This window comes from Phodopus roborovskii, unplaced genomic scaffold (assembly GCF_943737965.1).
Source record: "Phodopus roborovskii unplaced genomic scaffold, PHOROB, whole genome shotgun sequence".
NCBI lineage: Eukaryota > Metazoa > Chordata > Mammalia > Rodentia > Cricetidae > Phodopus > Phodopus roborovskii.
The window spans coordinates 32,256,333-32,278,896 of record NW_026126571.1 but is presented as its reverse complement, the minus strand read 5'-3'; the positions used below and the strand labels follow the sequence as shown (position 1 = coordinate 32,278,896).

General features: G+C 41.2%; 1 protein-coding gene and 1 long non-coding RNA gene across 2 annotated transcripts in view; one reads left to right on the top strand and one right to left on the bottom strand.

Annotated features, from left to right (window-relative positions):
* Positions 1-6,139: 6,139 nt before the first annotated feature.
* On the bottom strand, positions 6,140-14,372 carry LOC127235645 (uncharacterized). Its single transcript, XR_007835726.1, has 3 exons — positions 14,193-14,372; positions 9,441-9,596; positions 6,140-6,264 (listed from the first exon to the last, which is right to left on the bottom strand). It is a non-coding gene; the product is annotated as an uncharacterized LOC127235645 (long non-coding RNA).
* Positions 14,373-19,867: 5,495 nt separating this feature from the next.
* Positions 19,868-22,564, top strand: part of LOC127235495 (zinc finger protein 398) — a 28,897-nt gene continuing 26,200 nt past the window's right edge. The window contains exon 1 of the mRNA XM_051202813.1: positions 19,868-20,041. Within this exon, the coding sequence (XP_051058770.1) occupies positions 20,018-20,041 (24 nt within the window). The 5' untranslated portion in view covers positions 19,868-20,017. The remainder of the gene's footprint in view (positions 20,042-22,564) is intronic.

The window sequence follows — 22,564 nt, the reverse complement described above, 5'->3', positions numbered from 1 at the left end:
TGCTGCAAATCAGACTGAGGTCTTATGAAAGAATAGCTGAGTTCTGTTATGTGTTATTGAAAGACCCACGGAGGGCGTGGACCCTCACACCCCAACTCAGGAAAGGCGCCCCCCCCAATCACTCATGAAAGCGTCTTGATGCAAAAGCATGAGGTCATTTATATTCCAGTGCACTGGGGTCCACAGCCATACTCTATGTGGGGTAGAGGACTGGGAACCCTGGGTACAGGGTTTAGACAGCTTTTATAAGGTTACAACAGAGCCTGCGCATCACAAACCAATCATCTCATAGCATCCAGTGTGGGCCAATTGATTTGAACTATCTAAGCCTGCTTTCCCTAGGGCTTCTGGGTAGTGTGACAAGGCTCATTTCTTGTGTTCACTCACTGTTGGTAAACTGCCCTGTCGTAAACAGTCAAGAATGTGACCTTTTGCCTACTCACTGCTAGGGGGCAGAGTCTAGGGAGAATTAGACTAAATTTTTCCATCCTTACATTATGTAGGTATTAGATATGTGCATGAGTGTAGGTGCCTGCAAAGGTCAGAAGATGGTATTGGATCCTCTATGGCTGGAGTTAGGTACTTGTGAACCACCTAACATGGGTATTAGAAATGGAATTCAGATCTTTTGCAAGAGTAGTAAGTGATCTTAACCATTGGGCCATCTCTCCCACCCCAGGTTTGTTTTCTGTTTGTTCTGGAGTTTTAGACACATCTTACTACATAGTCCTGGCTGGTCTTGAACTTGCTATTTAGACCAGGCTGTAGTGGAACTGATAAATTAGCCACCCTCTGCCTTCCCAAGGTTGGGATTAAAAGGTGGGCCACAAGGACTGGCCCTACTTTTCTTTTTTTTTTAATTCTTCACTTGTAACATAGTATCACTTCAGGGCTATGGCAATGGCTCAGAGGTTAAGAGCACTGGTGGCTTTTCCAGAGGTCCTAAGTTCAATTCCCAGCTCCCACATGGTGGCTCACAACCATCTATAATTGTACTCCCATGTGATCTAATGCCTTTTTCTGGTGTGCAAATGTGCATGCAGATGTACATGCAGATAAAACACCCATATACATAAAATATATAAACATAGTATCACTTCACTGAAGTTAACTTTCTCTTGACATACCCACTTAGAATTATAGACTAAAATATGTTCTGGGACCTACCCTCAGAACTATCTGCTTAGAAGCTGTCTGAGGCTGCCTACTATATTCTTCTTCATACTCAGATTCTATGATCATGTTTTAGAATATAGTAATATTCTAAATTTGATTTTAATTGCATTTTCCTATAGCTAAGGTCATAGGGCAAGGTTCACATTTAGGTATGTCCAGTGACGTTCTACACAGGGTTGGCAAATCTAAGTGTTATTATTATTTGCAGAGGATTGCTCTTATTAAGCTATTTCTACGTTTGTAGAAATGGAGAGTTGGCTCAGTTTTTCCTTATTATGCCTAGGGTACTGACCACTAATTTTTAAAATCTTATCAGCTGAATTAATCCTTAAATTTGTTTGTGCTGGGGACCAATCCAAGTCCTCATATATGTGTACTACCATGATGCCATAATCCCAACCCCTTAAGAAAAGTATACTCCTTAAATTTCATTGGTATTAAATACTAGAGTATTCTAAGTATTTGATGCTGCTACTAAAATGATAAGCACTGTTGGAATCTTTAGAAATTAAGCATTAAAATATTTTAAAAGCATACTTTTATATTAAAAACAGAAGTTTATCAAATTTTAAGTCTGCTCTGGAGTCAGATTGCATGACACTGAATTTGGATTCTACCACTTTATTTCTTCACTTCAAATCTATTAAAAAAATAACCTGTGTGCCAAGTAGCTTTTGATGTACAATACTGTATACATTTTGTAATATTTTATTCTATTTGAGGAAGAATTTTAGAGGCCAGACTTCTGGACTGGGCAGATGGTTTAGCAGTTGGTCTCTGTTTGGATCAGCAAAACTGCATGCAGTTCTGGAGAGATGGCCCAGGGGTTGTGGTAAGAGTATATTCTGCTGGTTCACCACCGGTAACTCTACATCTAGGGGGATTCCATGAGTCTGGCCTCCAGTGCACAAGCACTCAGTTGAACAAATCCATATACATACACATAATTAAATAAATAATTTTAAAATAAAATGCTGGACACCGTGGTACATGTCTGTAATCCCAGCATTTGCATTGTGAGGTACAAGGCAGAGACGGGTCAATCCTAAAGCCCTAGGGCCTACTCACTTGGAGTACACAGCACAGAGACAAACAAAAAGAGGCCCTTCCTAAACAAGGTAGAAAAATAGGATGGACACCAAAGGTTGTCCTCTCAACTCTATACAAAGTACCACGGCACATGAATTGGCCTTCACACATGAACACATACAGATGAATAAGTAAATACGAATAAGTAAATACTACACCAATAAAGGGGGCTGGAGAAATGGCTCACCAGTTAAGAACACTTGCTGTCCTTGTAGAGGATCTGGGTTTGAATCCCAGCCCGCACATGACAGCTCACAGCAGTCCATAACTCCAGATCTAGAGCACACTACACACTCTATTCTGGCCTCTGTGGGCACCATTCATGCACATTGTACACAGACATCATGCAGGTATAACACCCATACACATAAAATAATTTTAAAAACAACAAAACAAAACAAAACAAACAAACAAACAAAAAACGAACAGCAGGAGGTGGTGGTGTACACCTTTAATTCCAACACTTGGGAGGCAGAGGTAGGCAGAGAGAGCTCTGTGCGTACGAGGCCAGCCTGGTCTATAAAGCTACACAGAGAAACCCTGTCTCTAAAACAAACAAAACACAAACAAACAATAACAAAAACCTGTCTTGATAAAGAGTGAGGCAAGGAATTGCATTCAAGCTGATAGAAGTTTCCATTTTGTCCCTAAAACATTTGTCTCCCAAATCACAATTCACTAATCACTGACCTATCTTCCTTATCTGAACATTCCCTTCTTATCCACCTTTTGATCTCATCCAAGATGCTGCTGGTACCGTGCCTGTGATTTTCAAACTGAGCATTTGGTGTTGTCCATTCTTTTCCCCTGGTGCTATTCTTTTATAGTTGAAAAAGCAATCCTCTTTCTCTCCCTTCTGTAATTAGCTAGTTAGGTAGTAGGGTTGGGTTGGGTTTGAGGTATTTATTATCGACAGATCATCACATGAATTTCCCGATTTTCAATTAAGTGTATTGCAAGAAATCCCTGCCTTTGAATGAGACCTCTAAAAAGTCCAGTGAGCTCTACATGATAGCCCATGCCTTTAATCCTAGAACTTGGGGGACAGAGGCAGTAGATCTCTGTGAGTTGAGGCCAGACTGGTCTAGTGAGAATCTGCTGGGCAGGTATGATGGGGGACCTCAATACAATCACCAACTGAGCCTGAGGCTGTGGGGGAGAATGTATGATGGCTTTGTTTCCTTCTCTGTAACATTAGAGTTTGAAATTTACAAAAACAAAAAACAAAAAACAAAAACAAAAACAAAAAAACCCTTTCTGATCTGATTTCTATAGTTTGAAAAGATTTGAGAAAAGATTTAAGAGTATAAATCATTCATATATTGTGATATCTGTTTTGTTTTCTGCATAAACTTTAATCAGTTCATTCTTGAGAACATCATTTTTGTTTCAAATAGCATCTCCATTCTGGAACTCACAAATGTCTATGCACTGACTCAACCGCTGATCTGTATCCAAACCTCTCAACACCTTTGCTTTTTTTTTTTTTTTGTTTCTTTGTTTTTGTTTTTTTGTTTTGTTTTGTTTTGTTTTTTTCCTTCAACTCAATAATCACCAATGAGACACTTCAGCACTCACAGGAAATTCAGAAAAATCATCTTATTGCTTTCGGTTTAAAAATAAGTGAGTCCAAAGTAAGTTCAAAAGTATATCACAACAGAAATAAAATTTGCTGGATTTAACTGTTTAGAGCCATACTCTAAAAAAAAGAACAAAAGAATAGATTTGATATTAAACAGACTGCCCTTTTTAAGCTTGACAGTGGTACTGGATTAAGAGCACTTTTGAGCTAACTGCACTTAGGTGAAAACCACCTAAGTCAGTAGGAAGAACAAATACCTCTTTTTACCAAGGGAGAGAAAATATTAATTTGTATTTCAAAAGAAAATTCTTATTAGTTTCCCATTTTTAATTTGTATTATTTTTTGATCAATGTAGAGCTCCTTTTTCCTAAAACATGCTTTGCAGTGGGTTTAGCCTCCATTCTTCAGGCTACCCTGGCAATTAAGCTCTGCTCACACCTTTGATGTCCCATATACCTCAACTCCAGTCAGCCTCTATCATTGCAAACAGTTGGCCAAGCCTTTTCTTCATGTCAGGCTCATGTGGAACCTGACAGGATTTTGTATGTACTCTAATGTGCTCAGCTAGTTTGGACTTATAAATGAAACCTTTCCCACAGTCTCCACAGGCAAAGGGCCTCTCAGGCCTGTGGATGCGCTGGTGCCTCAGCATGTGACCCTTTCCCGGAAGTTTTTATCACATTCAGGGCAGTGGAAAGGTCTCTTGCCTGTATGCAGGCTTTGGTGGCTGAGCAGCTGAGCCTTCAATTGGAAACTCTTATCACACTCAGGACACTGAAAAGGCTTCTCTCCTGTGTGTGTTCTCATGTGTTCCATGAGTTTAGACTGTTTGGCAAAGCCCTTCCCACACTGGCATTTGCCCACTGTGCAGCAGCCGGTGTGCCTTCATGTCAGCCTTCACACGATAGCTCTTGCCACACTCTGGGCACTGGAAGGGTCTCTCTCCTGTGTGTAGGCACTGATGACTAAGCAGCTGCCCATTTAGGCGAAAACTCCTGTCACACTCTAGACACTGGACTCTAGACACGGAAATGCTCTATGAGCTTAGACTGTCTGGTAAAGCCTTTGCCACACTCCGCACAAGAGAATGGCCTCTCCTTGCTGTGAGTATGCTGGTGGGCCTTCAAGATGCCCTTCAAGCAGAAGCTCTTGCGGCACTCAGGACACTGAAAGGGCCTCTCTCCGCTGTGTACTCGGAGATGCTCACGGAGCTTGCACTGATGCATGAAGCCTCGGCCACACTTGCTGCAGGAGAATGGCCTTTCTCCACCATGCGGCAGTTGGTGGGCTCTCAATCAGCTTTTCAGATGGAAGCATAACCCACACGTTGTGCATTGAAATGGCTTTTCCTCTGGGTGAAGCTGCTGGTGCCTCAGCAATGGTTTCTTTTGGCTGAATTTCCTTTCACATTGGGCACACCAGAAACATTTCACCAGGCTGAGGTCTTGGGTATAGTCTGTGAGTTTGCAATGCCTGATGAAGCCCTGACCACACTTTCTATGGGAGAATGTTCTTTCCCCTCTATGCACATGCTGGTCGACATTTTGCAGGTCTCTCGGACAGAGGCAGGTGTTGCTGTTGGGACATTGAAAAGATTTTTCTCCTGTGTGTGCCTTGCAAAGGCTGGTCTGCTTAGACTGTGAAAGAAAGCAACTACCATATTCTGTGTATGAGCAGGGTCTGTCTTCACCTAGACAGCAGCCACACTGCAGGGCCTTCAGCTTGCTACCCTTGTGGCAGCAGTCCAGGCTGGGACCTGGCTTTTGTCTTGAGGGAATGATGGTGTCTTCCTTCCAGGAGGCTGGCCTCTCTTGGCTCTGCTGGCATTGGTGAACATTGCTATCCATTGGGGAGCCCTTGTCATATTTGGGATTCTGGGAAGAACTGTGCTTGAGATCATGGTGGGAACACATACTGCATGCAGGGCACTAAAGTGGGGTCTTCCTTGTATGAGCATCCAGAAGTCCCACCAAATACTGCTTCATGCAGAAGCTCCTCCCGCATTCAGGACATGCGAAGTTCTCCTGCTGTTGTGCATCAGTCTGCCTGCTGAACATCTACCAGACCTTACATGATGGGTTCTTGGGGTATCCCTTTTGGTGCTTCCAAGAGTTTTTCCCACAGACAGAACAAAAGGGTTGGGTACTCTGCCAAGAGGGAACTTTTTGCAAGCCAGGGAGATCCAGAGTTCTGTGACTCAAGAGTCCTTTTCTCTGGGCAGCTTCATTGGAACTTTGTACTGTTGAAACTAGAGTCCCAAGGCTGCATATCTGTGCATTTACAAGACTGGCACCTTGGTCATGCTTAAAGGAAACAGCTTCCTTTTCTCCTAAAACAAGCCCAAAGGAATGCTGACTTTCAAGATTTAACTGAAGGTGGCATGTGGTTTCTCTTGACTTCACAGCTTGCTGACTACCTGAAACAAGAATTAAGTATGTTTTGTCTATGACATGACCGAGCCATCACCAGTAAAGTAATCCATGAAACAGTCAACTGTGGTGGTTGGAGCATCCTGCTCCCACTAAACTACAAAACACGGTATGTGGTTCTACTTAATGACCAAAATGAGTTTGGTCACCATTTGCAGAAACTACACTGAGCAGATCTCGGTTATGACTAAAGTGAGAAGATGAAAATATAAATCTCAAAGGTAGGGTCTAAGGCCTAGAAACAGACTAGATAGGTATGAATCCCATCTGCCCGCTGTGCAAACCTTGCCAGGCTGATTGCTTCTGGTTTGGGGCTCTTTGTGGTGTAAAAACAGGGAAACAGGGCAGAAGAGATGGATAGGTGATTTAAGAATGGTGACTGCTCTTGCAGAAGGCCCAAGTTCTATTCCCAGAACCCACTTGATGATTCTAATTCCAGAAGATTCAACTCCAACTTCTGGCCTTTGTTGGCACTGCATGCACACAGATCACATAAACTCACAGACATACATACCATGCACATAAATAATAAAATAAATTATTAATTTCTTTTTGAGACATGGTATTTCTATGTAGCCCAGGCTGGCCTGGAACTTGCCATATAGTGTTGGCCAGATTCAAATTCAGAGAGATTTGCCTGTCTCTCTCTCTCAAGTGTTGGTATTAAAGGCATGCACCACCATGCCTGGCCTAATAAAAATAAATAAAAACAGGACAATACATATGTATAAAACAGACAAATAAGTCTAAGGGGCTGGAGAGATGGCTCAGTGGTTAAGAGCACTGACTGCTCTTCTAGAGGTTGTGAGTTCAATTCTCAGCACCCACACGGAGGGCTCACAACTATCTATAGCTGTAGCTCCATGAGCCCTGATGCCCTTTTCTGGTGTGCAAACAAAACATCCATATACATAAATTTAAAAAAAAATAGGAAAAAAGCACATAAGGAGGGTTGTGAGTGAGTTAATATGGTACCTGATACACTGCTTCTTCCATAACTGTTAACCAGTCTGCAGGAACATTCAACATCTTAGAATCAGAATGTAAAAGCGGCACTGAGACCCTGACACAGCCCTAACAAACACCACAGATACATGCTATCTTTGTGGTTCTTTGTCCCTGTCTGTGATGGTGATTCTTTATTGTTTAGAATCACCATTGAAATACACCTCTGGATATATGTGGGGGATTTCTGAGAGGTTTAACCAAGGAAGGATCACCCTGAATATGGATGGCACAATTTCATGGGATGGGGTCCTAGATTTAATAATATGAAAGAGAAAGAAAGAACTGAGTGCAGGCATTCACCTATCTCTGTTTCCTGACTATAGGTGCAATGTGATCAGAGACTAAACATTCTTGCCACCATGGTCTTCCCCCCACATGATGGACTGTATCCCTACAAACCAAGAGTCAAGATAAACCCTTCATTTCTTAACTTGCTATTTGTAAGGTATTTAATCACAACAACTAGAAAGGTAACAAATACAGAAAACTGGCACTGATGATTGGGGTCATTGCTGTGATAAATCTGACCACATAGATTTGGTTTGTAGGAGGAAATGTGGAAGAGAATGGAGTTTCAGACAAGTGAAGCCATAGAATGACATAAGCAGAGCTTAACAGGCCATTCTGCTGGGAATTTGGCAGACCAGAATGCCAACAGAAACATGGTCATCACACAGAAGGTGTTGTAAATGTGGTCAAGAGGGGCCAGGCTACATCTCAAGTTGGCAACAGAACTTGGCAGTGTTCTTCATGTGTTACTGGTTTTTGTCATCATGAATAATGTAGGAATAAAGGGGGTGATAAAGGTTTGCCTCACACACTTCTGCAAAGCTACTGAGGTCAGACAATCTGTGGCAGGGTCAGATTTCCTGTACGGAGTCTGAGAGGTCACTGTATGAAACTAGGAAGGTAAAGCCCAAGAATGTTAGAAATGCCACAACTCGGGAAAATTGCAGAAACAAACTGGAGCTGGCCCAAGAGAGAGCTTAATATGTACTACAGAGGCGGAGCTAGAGAGATGGAGCTGCCCCAGGCCAATGGAGCCCAAATGACTATATCATAATTAATATATATATTAATAATTATAATATATATATATGATAGAGCTGTAGGGTTTGATTTGCCCTGCTGGATATGGGTCTTGCTTTGGTCTTCTATTTTCTTGCTATACCCCCCATTCTTCACTTTTGGAATAGTAATTATTATACCACACCATGGTATATTGGTAGTATGTAACTTCTCTTTTGATACTATAGGGGTTCACCACTCAAAGACTGCTTTGATCACAAAGACAGGGAAAGCCAGTCTCAGCCTTGTTCTTTCCAATCCATTAGTGAAAACAGCTTCCATTAATAACTACTTCAGCACTATACAGATTATTCCTTTCTAACACTATACTATAGGTTCTTGGATTTACTCCATTTTATACATAAGGAGTTTAAATACTACTAACTGGCCCAAAGTCACTGTGCTAGTTTGAATGAGAATGACCTGACAGACTCATGTTTTTATATGGGGTCCTTAATTGTTAGAACTGTTTGGCAAGGATTAAGAGGTGTGGCCTTATTGGAGGAGTTGTGTCACTAGGCTTTGAGATTTCCAAAGTCCATGCCATTCCTAGTTGGCTTTCTCTGCCTCTGCTTGTGGATGAGATGTAAGTTCTCAGTTACTGCCCCAGCGGCAGACCTGCCTGCTGCTGTGCTCCCTGCCATGATGGCCTAAGCTACTGCAACCATCTGCCCCAATTAAATGCCTTCTTTTATTCACTGTCTGGGTCATGGTGTTTTGACCAACAATAGAAAAGTAACTATGACAGTCAACTACAAAAGGGGAGATCAGATTCAGGCTTCAAAGTTCACATACCTATGCTTTACTACCTTTCTCTAAAATATACACAACAAGACTCAGGCCAAAAAAAAAAAAAAAAAGGAAGAAAAGATCAGAGAAGAAAAAAAAAAAAAAAAAAAGAAAGAAAGAAAGGAAGGAAGGAAATCTGAATGTGATGTGTTTAGGTTAAGACCATGGTTTCTTTTCCTTTCTTCCTTTCTTTTTTGAGACAGTGTCTCATGTAGTTCAGACTTGAACTCACTATGCTGATGAGGCCAACTCTGAGCTCCGATCATCCATTTTAGGACACTAGATTCTTAATACTCACTCTCAAATAACCATTCCTCAATAACTAGATGAAAGTGCACATCGTCTGTAGAGAAGCAAATCCCTTTCTCTAGGTTCTGCTTTTCTCCCCAGATGACAAAGAGCTCTCTCCCAAGTTCAATCCAGGATATTAGTTCTGGTTTTGGATGTCCATTATCTGTACAGAGAAGTCAGACAGGGTAGTTTGGCTTGAGTGTTATAAAGCATGTCATTTTAAAATTTCTCAAAATCTACTTCTGGAACAATATATGAGATGTCAACAAATAGACTTACCCATCTATCAGGGCATGTTATACCAATTGTGCTAGTTTTCATATTCTCCACATATTTAATGGTGTTTTATTTCATTCAAAAACAAAAGGGCAATTGCTTTTAATGATGTCTTATTACATAGTTCAGGCTGGCCTCAAACTCACAGAGATCTGCTCTTCCAGAAGACCCAGGCTCAGTTCCTAGCACCCAAACAGCAGCTCACAAATGACTATAGCTCCAGAGACAACATATTCATGAACACATAAAATTAAAAAAAAAGAATATCATAGATACTGATATTCATTAAAGTGAGCTGCTATATAACTATGTGTGTCAACTTTACCACATATTCCCAACTTGCTTTTCCAAGTGGTTATGGAGTTTTATTATCTCATTTGCAACATATGTTGGTCATGTGAGTCCTGCCAGATATTTTCCTATCTCTAACATAGGCTTAGTATCTATCTTACCACCTTCCATCTTACAAAAGAAAAAAAAAAACTGCCTTGGTTGCTCTTGGCCCTTTGTTCTGTGCTTCTTATGATCAGCTTATAGACCATGAGAAGTCATTCTTGGACTTTGAGTGGAACTGTTTTGAATATATAGATTATTTTGAAGCAAACTGACAGAGGCATAAAGGTATATATGACAAAGAGGATGGATAATCTGAGGGATAAATAAAAGCATGAGTAAAGGAGAAAGCAATTAGAAATCAAATTCACAACAGGTCATTGCCTAATAGTGAAGCAAATTAAAATGAAACATGATTTTTAATAACTGAAGAGTATAATAAAAAATTAGGCTCATTTGAGCCTAATGCCTTGGAGGCATATTTGGGGATGGCCCAGGGCTGTCAGTGTAGATTATATTTCTTTCTCTATCAGTTCAATTGCTTTAACTGGTTCTTGTATAAAATAAAAACAATGTCATGGGTTACATGTTTTAGGAATAATCCATAGATAGAACCTAGAAAACTTAACTATGATGAAAGAATATGTGTCAGAAACTTTATAATAGAAAGTAGATGTGGCTGTCATGGATAAGCAGGAGACATGGATGAGAATGTCAAAGGAATTACCTCATCTTTAAACACAGTTACATGATATAAAGTTAGTAGAACATGTATATTTTATTATTATCCCTTAGAAGGCTGTTCTTGTTCTTCTTGTTCTTCTTTTTTTAATGAGAGACGGAAAGGACATTGATCCAGATAGGAAGAAAACTGTAATCAACATGTGCATAAAAAAGAATCTGCCAATCAGTGATGGCACACGCCTTTAATCCCAGCACTCAGGAGGCAGAGGTAGGTGGATCTTTGTGAATTCAAGGCTAGCCTGGTCTACAGAGTGAGTTCCAGGGCAACCAGAGCACAGAGAGACCCTGTCTGCAAAAAACAAACAAACAAACAAAAACCCCCCACATATCTTCAATAAAAGGGGGGAGGAGAAAAGAAAAAGAAAAGAATTAATAGTGAATTAAACGTAATCTCTGCAAATCCTTTTAAAATTAATCTATGGACAGGAGAAATGGTTCAGAGGTTAAGAGTACTTGCTGCTCTTTCAGAGGACTGGAGTTCAGGTCCTAGTATTCAATGGCAACCCATAACCATCTGTAATTCCCATTCTAGGGGATCAAACACCCTTTTCTTGTCTCTGTGTGCACCATGTGCACGTGTATACAGACAAACATGTAGACAAAACATTTATACACATAGGATAATAATAATAAAATTAAAATTATCCTGGCAAAAAAAGTTAATAGGATATAATCTAGACATTTAAATATATTATTTTCAATTATAAAACTATCCAATAGATACACATAAAAAACCTATCAAAAACTGGGAAGGTGAAAAATAAAGGAGGGATAGTATAAGTAAGGAAATATTTTATTTTTCAAATTAATTGATCATCTACTTAATTAAGCTACTAAACCAAGAAATGAGTGCTACCATATTTAGTGCAAAGGAACTGTTTACCAATGAAAACAGAAATGGTAAAGTTTCTGCTTTGGAGGTAGCGTAATGTCTCAGTCGTTAAGAGCACTGGCTGCTCTTCCAGAAGACAACAGTTCAATCTCTAGTACGTACACAGTGGTTCAAAATCACCTGTAACTCCAGTTCCAGGGACAGCAACACCTTCTTCTTGCCTCCTTAGGCACCAGACACACGTGGTGCACAGACATACATGCAGCAAACATTTGTACACATACATCAAAAAGAAAGAAAGAAAGAAAGAAAGAAAGAAAGAAAGAAAGAAAAAAGAAACAGGAGCCTTTTGTCTTTTATGCTTAACTGACAGGCTAATTTTTTTTTAATTTTTATCTTTTTAAATGTATTTTATACATTCCAATCCCATTTCCCTCCCCTCCTGTCCTCATGCACCCTCACCCCATTTCACCTCCCATCTGATCCTTGGAGAGGATAAGACCTCCCCTAGGATGTCAACTAAGTCTGTCCCTCCCATCTGATCCTTGGAGAGGATAAGACCTCCCCTAGGATGTCAACTAAGTCTGTCCCATTACCTCTTTGAGGCAGGACCAAAGCACACCACCACCCCACCACATGTCTGTCTAGGCTGAGCTCCACAAAGTCCCGCTGCCTATGCTGGTTCTCTAGTTAGCAGTGTGGAATCAGTGATCTCTTACTAGCTTGGGTTAGTTGATTCTGTGGGTTTCCCCATCATGGTCTTGACTCCTTTTGAACAGGCTAATTTTTATGCATGATTTTGTATGTGTGTATGTAGTGGGTACATGACATGTATGTGGAAGTCAAAGGACAAACGTGGGTATTGGCTTTTAGGACACCTTCCACTGCTGGGATAATCTTTTTGTAAACTCTGTGAACATACGTCTCTGCCCATCCTCACCTAAGACATCCTGATTGGTTTCATAAAGAGCTGAATGGCTGATAGCTAGGCAGGAGAGGATAGGCGGGGCTTCTGAGCACAGATAGGAACTCTGAGAAAGAGTCTGAGACAGGAAATTCATCAACCAAACTTGGAGGAAATTAGACATATGGTACTGAGGAAAGGTAATGAGCCATGAAGCAGAATGTAGATTAATATAAGTGGACTATTTTAAGTTTTAAGAGCTAGTTGAGAACACACCTAAGCTAAGGCTAGGCTTTCATAATTAATAAAAAGTCTCTGTGTCATTATTTGGGAGCCAGCAGTCCAAACAAAGACCTGTTACATTCCAGCTTTTAAATTTTGAGACAGGATCTGTCATTAGCCTGAAACGTTTTGTCATGTAGGTCAGGGTAGATGGCCTTCAATCTTCTAGGGATCCACCTGTCTTGACCTTTCACCTGGTCTATGGAAAGGATTATAAATAGGCATGTGCCATTGTACCCATCTTTTTTTTTTTTTTTTTTTTTTTTTTTTGTGGGTTCTGAGGACACAAATTTAGATTTCCATGCTGCCAAGGCAAGTGCTTTCCCTACTGACCTACTGAGTCATGTCTCCAGCTCCAGACTTATTTAAAAATTCATTTGATAAATAAGAAAAACCAACAAGGCATATGGTTCCCACTTTTATTTATTTTTTTCTTCATCTCTTTGTAGCCCATCATGTCCTGGAATTCATTACATAGACCAGGATGGCCTCAAATTCACAGGGATGCACATGCCTCTGGATCCCAAATGTGAACCACAATGCCCACAAATGTGTAGCCAAGGCTAGCCTTGAATTTATAATCCTTCTGCCTTTGCCTCTTCAGCATATCCTACGAGGGTGTACTATATAAAGGTGTGTGCTACACACCTTTAATCCCAGTGCTCAAATCAAAGAGTCCTTTGTGAGTTAGAGGGCGCGTTGGTCTACAGAGTGAGTTCTAAGCCAGCCTCAGCTATACAGTATGTGAGACCTTGTTTCAAAAAAAAAAAAAAAAAAAACAAACTGTTAAACAGCAAGAAAAATACAAACTATAAAGGAGGTGTAAGTGGTAAAGCCCTTGCCTAGCACAGGCAAAGACCTGGATGTTATCTCCAGAATCACACACAGGAAGAGGTGGGATGAGTGTGAGGATGGTGGTGGTGATGATGATGATGATGATGATGATGATAGAGCCAAAGGAAAAAGTACACATTCTCCTATACAGAGTATGCACTCTTTTTGACTATACCACATGGAAGACCATTAGTTTCTTGCTGTTGTTAACCCCACTATAAAACTGCAAGAAGGCATACAGGTACTTTATGGGCATGAGGCAGGTGTGCTTCCTGGTGGAAAATTAAGCAATTTCAGAGTAAATTATAATGGTCAACATTTTAACATATGCCTTAACTACCTCTGACTATGTGACATCACATGTCGTCTTAAATACTGTCCTGAGTAAAGAAGGGTAATGTGTACTTTATTATTAACAACAACAACAAAGAGATAAAAAGCCTTTCTGGGTTAGTACCTAAGCAACCTTGCTACCTAACTGGAGTATCAAGTAACTTAGGGGCTCTCAAAAGATCCAGTTGCAAGTCTCACCCCAGAAGTTGAAAGCTCCTTACCTAGAGAGACAAGAGTCTCATAATTGGTTCTCATGACATGCTTGTAAAGTTCCTTCTGACATGCTTCTAAATACTGCCACTCTTGCTCAGAGAAATAAATGTCCACATCTTCAAAAGTCAGTGGAAACTGAAGTGAAGACATTATACAGATACAGTTATGATTGCTACAAGTGACTCCAGTTCATTCTCATCATCATTTGAGATTCACATAGTGAACAGCTGTTTTTTGACTCAGCAGTCTCTTCCACAAAAGTGATTTGCAAAGGCAGGTGGATCCTTGTGAGTTTGAGGCCAGCTTGGTCTATAGAGTGAATTCCAGGACAGCCAGGACTGTGCAATGAGACCATAGTCTCAGTAGGGGGAGGGGGGAGTGGTTTGTGGGCTGGAAAGATGGCTCAGCAGTCAAGAGCACTGGATGCTCTTCCTGAGGATCCAGGTTTAATTCCCAGCTCCCCCATAGTAGTTCACAACCATCTTTAACTCCAGTCCCAGGAAACCTAATGCCCTCTTCTGCTTCCACAATCACTGCACACACGGTGCACAGACACACACGCAGACAAAAGACTCACATACATAAAACAAAAAATAAAGGAAAAATTTAATTAAATAAATAAACAAAAGTATTTGTTTCCCTAATCTATGCTCTGCAATCACTACTATATCCATCTTGAACATATCTTCAAAATATACGTCTTGTATGTATGGGATGGCATGTTCTTCACAAACATGAAACCAAATCAGTGTGAAACTTCATTCACTTAATGTGTCATGGCCATTTTTTCAGATCAATATAAGGAAGTAAACTCACATTGGGGTAAACTGCATAATTACATCATATTCGGGTCATATATGCACTGTTATTTTCTGTAAACTTTATGTATTTACTTTCATAGAATAAAGCCTAAACTGAAGTATTACTAAGTTAAAGCATATAAACAACCTGAATTTTAAAGTGTGTGTGTGTGTATGGGGGGGGGGGGGACTGAATCCAGGAACTTGCACATGCTAGGCAACTTCTTCACTTTTGAGTGATATCCCTAGCTCAAAATTGTTTATTTAGTATTTGTGTTTATCATGGTTGACTAGAAAAATAAATGCTGAAGTTCATAATTAGAACTATGCAAATTATATATTTTTTAGTTAAAAATACTCTTCCTATATGACTATACCCCTACTACACCTTACTGATTTTTTTAAGCTTAGTTTAACTTTATTAGTTATTGACATGCATTTGTTTTCTATGACTATTAAAGTATGTATTATTTCAATTTTTTAAAGGCAGTGTTTCTCTAGCTCTGGATGTCCTGGAACTCGCTCTATAGCCCAGAATGGCCTCAAGTTCACAGAGATCCGCCTGCCTCTGCCTCCCAAGTGCTGGGGTCAAAGGCGTCGGCCGCCACCTCCACCTGGCAAAACACAACATTTTAAGTTAATGCAGGTTACTTGTGTTACAAACATTAACTTATTTTTATTTTTTGAGGTATGGTTTCTCTGTATGCTTTGGAGCCTGTCCTGAAATTCGCTCTGTAGACCAGGCTGGTCTCAAACTCACAGAAATCCACCTGCCTCTGGCTCCCAAGTGCTGGGATCAAGGTATACACCACCAATGCCCGGCAACATTTATTTTAAAATAATAATTTTGTGCCAGGTATAGAAATGAATGTCTTTAACCCTAGCACTCAAGAGGGATTTCTAGAGTCCAGGCCAGCCTGATTTACAGAGTGAGTTTCAGGACAGCCAAGGCTATGTAGAAACCCTGTCTCAAAATACAAAAGCAAAACCAAACCCACTAATTTGTCCTAACATGGCTGATGCAGTAAGGAAAGACAAAGAAAATTTCCTATCTGCTTATGTGCAGTTTTTTTTTCTGTGAAAAACACTAGGTTAACAGCTCTCATTCAGAGCAATTTGCCCTCCATGTTACATACGCAAAGCCACCTTTCCTTTTATTAATAATGCCACCAAAATGAAAGAGTGGGTATTGTGGTAATTCTGATAAAAATGTCAAAGGAAAGCTGTAAAGTTGCATTTTGTTTTGTTTTTTGAAGCAAGGTCTCACGCCCCAAGTTGACTGGCCTGAGTCTTGCAGCAATCCTCCTGCTTCTGCTCCTCCACCCCCCCCTACCCCCCCCCTAGTGCCAGGTCCAGCTTCAAAGTGTTTCCTTCAGGAAAAAAGTGAAAGTTTCCCACTTTAAAAAAAATTTCTATGCTAAAGTCGCTAAATTTTGTAGCAACCTGTGAAATTGTGAAGATGATAACACCAAAAACTTCATGTCAGTTTTGCCTTAATAATTGAAGCTGCAAGAGTTCTACAGCAATAGTATACAGTAGGTATTACATTAGAACTCCAACTGTATTCCATTTTAGGCTTCCACTGGGAATTAGAGAACATATCCTGTGAATTAGAAAGAACTATTGTATTTTTGCAGCTGAGCTTTATTATCTATTTTAATAAATTCACAACTGTCATTTCATGAAACTGAAAAGGATTTATGGAAGAATATTTTGTTTATTTTTTCCATCTACAGGAATGTCCCATCTCCCATTTACCAAAATTCTATTTATAAATGTGCTGCCTATCTTTTGTATATAACCCTGAAAAACTGTACATTCGTTAAGAAAGTACAGTGTTTTAAAATTAATTATATCCGCACTACTTAATAATGAAGAAATGCTTAACAGAGCAGTTAGGACAGATTAATAAGAAACAAAACAAAACAAAAAAGCAGCCATTCCCTCCACACCCTGATTTAAATAAAACACGAAATAATCAAACAGCGCGTGATCCGTGCAGATTTTATGTCCTTTTCTACCCTCCTAGCATGAAGTCCTTCCCTCACACACAACGTGAAAGCAATGAACACCAGTCTGCGGCTAAATTAATGGCATCGTAAACCTGCAGGATACCACTGCAAACCTTTGGGTACCCAAACCCGGAAGGCGTTTGTTTGCTCTGCTAGTGAGAGAAGATTGTGAAGTCGCTGCTGGTGGTGGCGCAGACCCGGCTTTGTTGGGGTCCCCACGCAGCCGCACGCGCAGCCCTCGGTCCCGCCCCGGCCCTAAACCTGCTCGGCGCGGGGACCTTACCCGAGCGCGTCCGGCCATGGCCAGCGCGGACACGCCTAACCCGAGCCTTGGCAACGCCCACGCTCCCCTGCGATGAGGCGGGCACCAGCTCCTACCCGGGCCCAGGCCACAACTCCGACTCTCCCCGAACCCAGCGCCACCCCCAGCGCGGGTGGAACGCGGCGGTTGCTGCGCTTCACAGCGCCCCCTGCAGGCAGGAGGAGCAGTTCGGTAAGCACCGGAGCCTCTCATGGCCACAGCCACTTTTCTCTGTAATGAGATCAAGCAGGAGAGAGGGGAAGGAAGGCACAGAAAAGGGACATGGGAAAAATGGAAACACAGCAAGAGGGCAAGACATTGACAGACAAGTGTGAAAGGGAGTGGGAATGGAAGACAGCCGGTATCCCCAGACAATTAACTTCAAATTATTTCCTACTGTGGTAGATATTTGGCTAAAGGAGCATAAAGGAAAAGCGTGCAGCTTGGAGCCAGTAAATAGAGAAATAAAATAGCCCCTGAATAGTTATGTCAGTGTGCACATGTACCTGTTTGGCATGGAATAGTGGCATGTACATATATGCATTGCCTAGATATTCGACAGACTTTTCTGTGATGCAAAATTTTTGAAGGACAGTCCTGCCTTGTCTTGGCAAGGTTAGGAGTCACTCTTTTTATGTCCTGCTTGTCCAATTTGGATAGCATACTGTCAGCAGTCAAGGCGAGGGCACTTTCTTGCCACAAAGAAATTAAACTCCATGTGGAGTTTCTTCGAAGCCAGTCATCTTCTCTGAAATAGAGCAGACATGTTGCATTGTCATTAAAAATAATTGTTATTAAAACATCTTAAATGCCATATTCTATAGATCTCTGAAGTGTTTTAAGATGACCATCTATCCAAATTATATTTCTTTTGACCTTGAAAACATACATACCTAATATGACTACAAATTTAATTGTAGTAGTTGACTAATTACTAACCTGCATTTCCTTATTATCCTAAACAGTTGGTAATAATAACTTTCAAGAACTAGAAATTTAAATTACATTGTTAAATGAGCTATATAGGTTCAATACCTAGAACAATGTTAGAAAAGTATGTACATCATGTTCTAAAAAATTAATTTCAACTTTGTATTAATATACAAGATTTGTATAGAATATAGAAAGGTCCAATCCAATGTAAAATATTTAAAACTAGTAGTTCCTTTTTTAAAAGTAGATTCAATAACCTTTTTGTCTTATATCTATATCCTCAATTGTTTTCTTTTAAGAGTAGACTCAATAACATACCCTTTTGTTTTATATCTGTATCCCCCCTTTTTTTCAGAATAGATTCAATAATTTACCTTTTGTCTTATTATGTCTTTAGCCTTCCCTTTTTCTTTTCGGAGTAGATTCAATAATCTATCATTTTAGGAAAATAGCACTATATCAGGATTTGTTCTTAACCTTAAAGTCCAAAATTTTAAATTATTACTTTTAATAATAAAATCATTAAATAATTTTCCTGAGGTCAGTCTTCATCGTATTTGTCTTCTGGAAGTTCATTCTGTTATGGTGATGTTCTGCTTCAGAGAATGGTGACTTTAACTCAATTATGCACCATCTGACCACAGTTCATGTTCAAATTACATATAAGGAACCTTACCTTGTATGCACACTAAGTAACACAGGTATGCTCAAGCAGAAGTGATCCAACAGGGTGATTCTCATACTTTGGGGAATTATAGACATTTATGCTGTTAAAAAACATTGATTGGATTCATTTACTGAAATACAGGTTTGAGAAGACTTCTTGATTCATACATGTTTGAAAGGATAGGTGTGCTGGAAAGTTATGGTTGTATGGTTATTCTTCTACCCCACAGTCTGTTAAACATACAAGTTTCAGATCCAGTAGATATAACCACAAGCTTTATTTTTGTTGGCTTCAAAAAGTTCGCTCTTCAGGGCTGATGAGATGGCTCAATAGAGGATCTGGGTTTGGTTCCCAGAACCCACATGATGTCTCACAACTGTCCGTAGCTCCAGTGACAAGTTATCTATCCTTCACCCTCTTCTGGCCTCCATGAGCACCAGACACCCAAGTATAGGGAAACACTCACACACATAAAATAAAAATAAATATTAATAAAATTGTACTTCTCAGCCAAGCCCAAGAGAAGCAGTAATCCAAATAGAACAGATTTTTGCCAATACACGCTATGTGGAATGTGATTTGCAGTTTCTATGAATGATACAACTTCATCATTCCCATCTAACTCACTCATTTCTACACTCGTAGTAGATTGGGCTAGCGTCCAGACCAGAGGCCGCCCTCTCGGCCTTAAACTACGTAGCATTTTTTTTGGGGGGGGTTCTGGGTGGATGAGAAAACCAATTAAGTATGTGGGGTTTGCATTCATTCACCAAAACTCTTCCCAGAAGCTGACCCCTGGAAGGGTGCGCCAGATGCTGGAGCCGCCAGGGGGCGCGCTGGCCCAGGAGGACTGAAGGAGAGGGGCGCCTCTAGGCCGGTGCAGCGCTTGCGGTACTCGCTGTTCACAAAGCGCCAGCTGAAAGGTGGCTGCAGCTGGTGTGGCGGAGGCTTCCCGCTACTCAGATCCTCCGCGTCTCTGCGCTGCCGGAAGCCGGATTGCCCCGCGAATTCTGTCAGTGCGAGCAACGCCAGACCGCTTCTCGCCGCTTGCGGAGAGCACAGAGCACCCCGGCCTGCGTGCGGCGGCGACTCCCGGGACCGGATCGGGCAGCGGAGGGTCATGGCTGAGGCGACCGCCGCTCCGGTAAGGGCGACGATGCGCGGGCGTCTCTGTCACCTGGGTATCGGGGGAAGCAAGGAGGCTGGGGGCGGCCGCGGCCTTATCGCCCGCGTGGGTCTGCGGCTGTCACCCGCCCTGAAGGGCCACGGCGGACTGCAGCACCGGGGGACCCGGATCTGAGGTTTCTAGCTCACGCGCGTCGTGGTGCTTCCTTCGTGTTAGCCTGCAGGACGGGGAAGTGGGCTCGAGGTGTTTTTTAAATCCTCCAGACATTCTGTATGGCTGTGAGAGATGTCGTTGCAGCAGGACAGTCAGGCACCTGCGAGGGGCGAAGGTAAAAGCCTAGGTGTGCCCTTAACACACTGCGTGACGACGGACGGCGTCGTGCGTCCTTGCTTGCCACAGGCCTGCAGTGGGCCCAGCCGTGCACTGGATAGATGGCAGAACCACCAGGGCAACCCGGACAGTCCTTGCACACAGCTATTAAGGAAGAAGGGATGATTGTTTAATACAGTGTTCAGACTGGAAAGTATTGCTTGTGTTTGCCACCTAAGAAGCCTGTGGTTAGCTCGGGAGAGACGTTTGAGTAGGTCAGAAGCCAGACAAGTCCGCTGAGAAATAAGTAAGAGAAGGAAGAAGGAAACGTGAGTGGTGGGGTGGGGAATAGAACAGAGGAGAATATCGTCCTTACTCCTGATCTTATTTTTTTCCCAAACCAAGAAATAATTTAAAACATATTAGAGACAATTGTGTATCCTATAGTATATGCTGAAAGCTGTGCACATACTTTTAATTCTCTAAGTAGTCATGTTTAGGAGGTAAAACCATAGCTCACATTTGGGAATCTAAGAAAGAAGGATCACAAATTTTAGGATATCCTTGGCCAAATAACCAGATTATGTGTCTTAAAAAAGAAAGAAAAAAGTAAAAATAGGAAATTGATTTCAGTGATATGTGTTATTTAGCCTAATGTATGCAAATATTCAATAGTAATCAATATTACAAAATTATTGATGAGATTTTATAGCTTTTCATACTAAGTCTTCATACCACTGTTTTTTATATTCAGCATATCTCAGTTTAACGGACCAAATTTCAAGTCCTCACTGATCACATGGTGTATCAGTAGCTATGGTTACTGACCAGGGCAAGTCTGTTTTGAGGAAGAATTGGGAGATACTAATACTTTTAATTTTAATTTTAAGAAATATTTTTAGGGGCTGGAGAGTTGGCCCAGTAGTTAAGGGCACTTGCTGTTCTTGCAGAGGACCCGAGTTTAGTTCCAGCACTCACATGGTGACTCACAGCAATATGTAACTCCAGTTCTAGAGTATCGGACCTCAGAGGGCATCAGGCACGCACATGATATACATAAAACAAATAAATCTAAATGATTTGCAAATATTTTTATTCTTTGAGAATTTAATAGAATGCATTTTAGTCATGTGCACCCCACTGGTGCTCCTAACCCCTAGATTCCTCCTTCCCTTCTCAGGGTTGCCCAGTTCTGTCTGGTTTTAAAATGATCCATGGAGTCCAATTTTTGCTTCTCATATACTCCTTAGTTTAGGCCATCCACTGGAATGTTGTTGACCTACTGGGGGCCACACCCCTAAAAATGAACTTTTCCTACCCCGGATGCCATCAGTTGTTCACAGCTCCCCAGTTATGGGGGGGCTCATGAACCTCCTCTTCCCTTCTGTGCTATTATGTTGACTAGCTTGATCTTATGCAGGCAGCCACAGTAGATAGGAATTCATGAATGCAGTGTCCAAAACACAGTTTCGCTCCACTCCAACCTTGGGCCTTAGAATCTGTATCCTTTCTTCCTCCACAGTCTCTGAGCCTTGGGGGTTAGCAGTGGTGTGGATGCCCCATTTGTGATTGAGCACTTCACTAACAATTTACTACTACTACTATTGAGTCTGTTTGAGACAGAATCTCACTGTGTAGCCCTAACTGGCCAATATATAGATCAGGCTGGCCCCAAACTCACAGAAGTATTCCTGCCTCTGCAGGTGCTGGGATCAAAGGCATGTGCACCTTTGTTTTGTTTTGTTTTGTTTGTACCTTAAAGGCAAAAGGGTTGGTTGGTATTCAGAGTACAAGTGGACTGGCTATAAATACAATCAGACTCCTTTGAGAAAGAAAATGCATGTATCGTTACTGATACATTTGTTGTGGGAAGAAGTGTAAAGAAAAAGTTAAGTCTAATTACTTCAGTTCTTCAATCTCCTTTTTTTTGTTGTTGTTGTTTTCAGAGACAGGATTTCTCTATATAGCCCTGGCTGTCCTGGAACTCACAGAGATCTATCTGCCTCCAGCCCCAGCCAGGCCGGATTAAAGGCATGTACCACCATAGCCTGGCTTACTTCCATTTTCTCTCTTTCTTCCTTCCTTCCTTTCTTCCTTTCTTCCTTCCTTCCTTCCTTTTTTTTTTTTTTGGTTTTTCAAGACAGGGTTTCTCTGTGTAGCTCTGTAGACCAGGCTGGCCTCCAACTCACAGATAATCCACCTGTCTCTGCCTCCCAAATGCCGTTTTCTTAA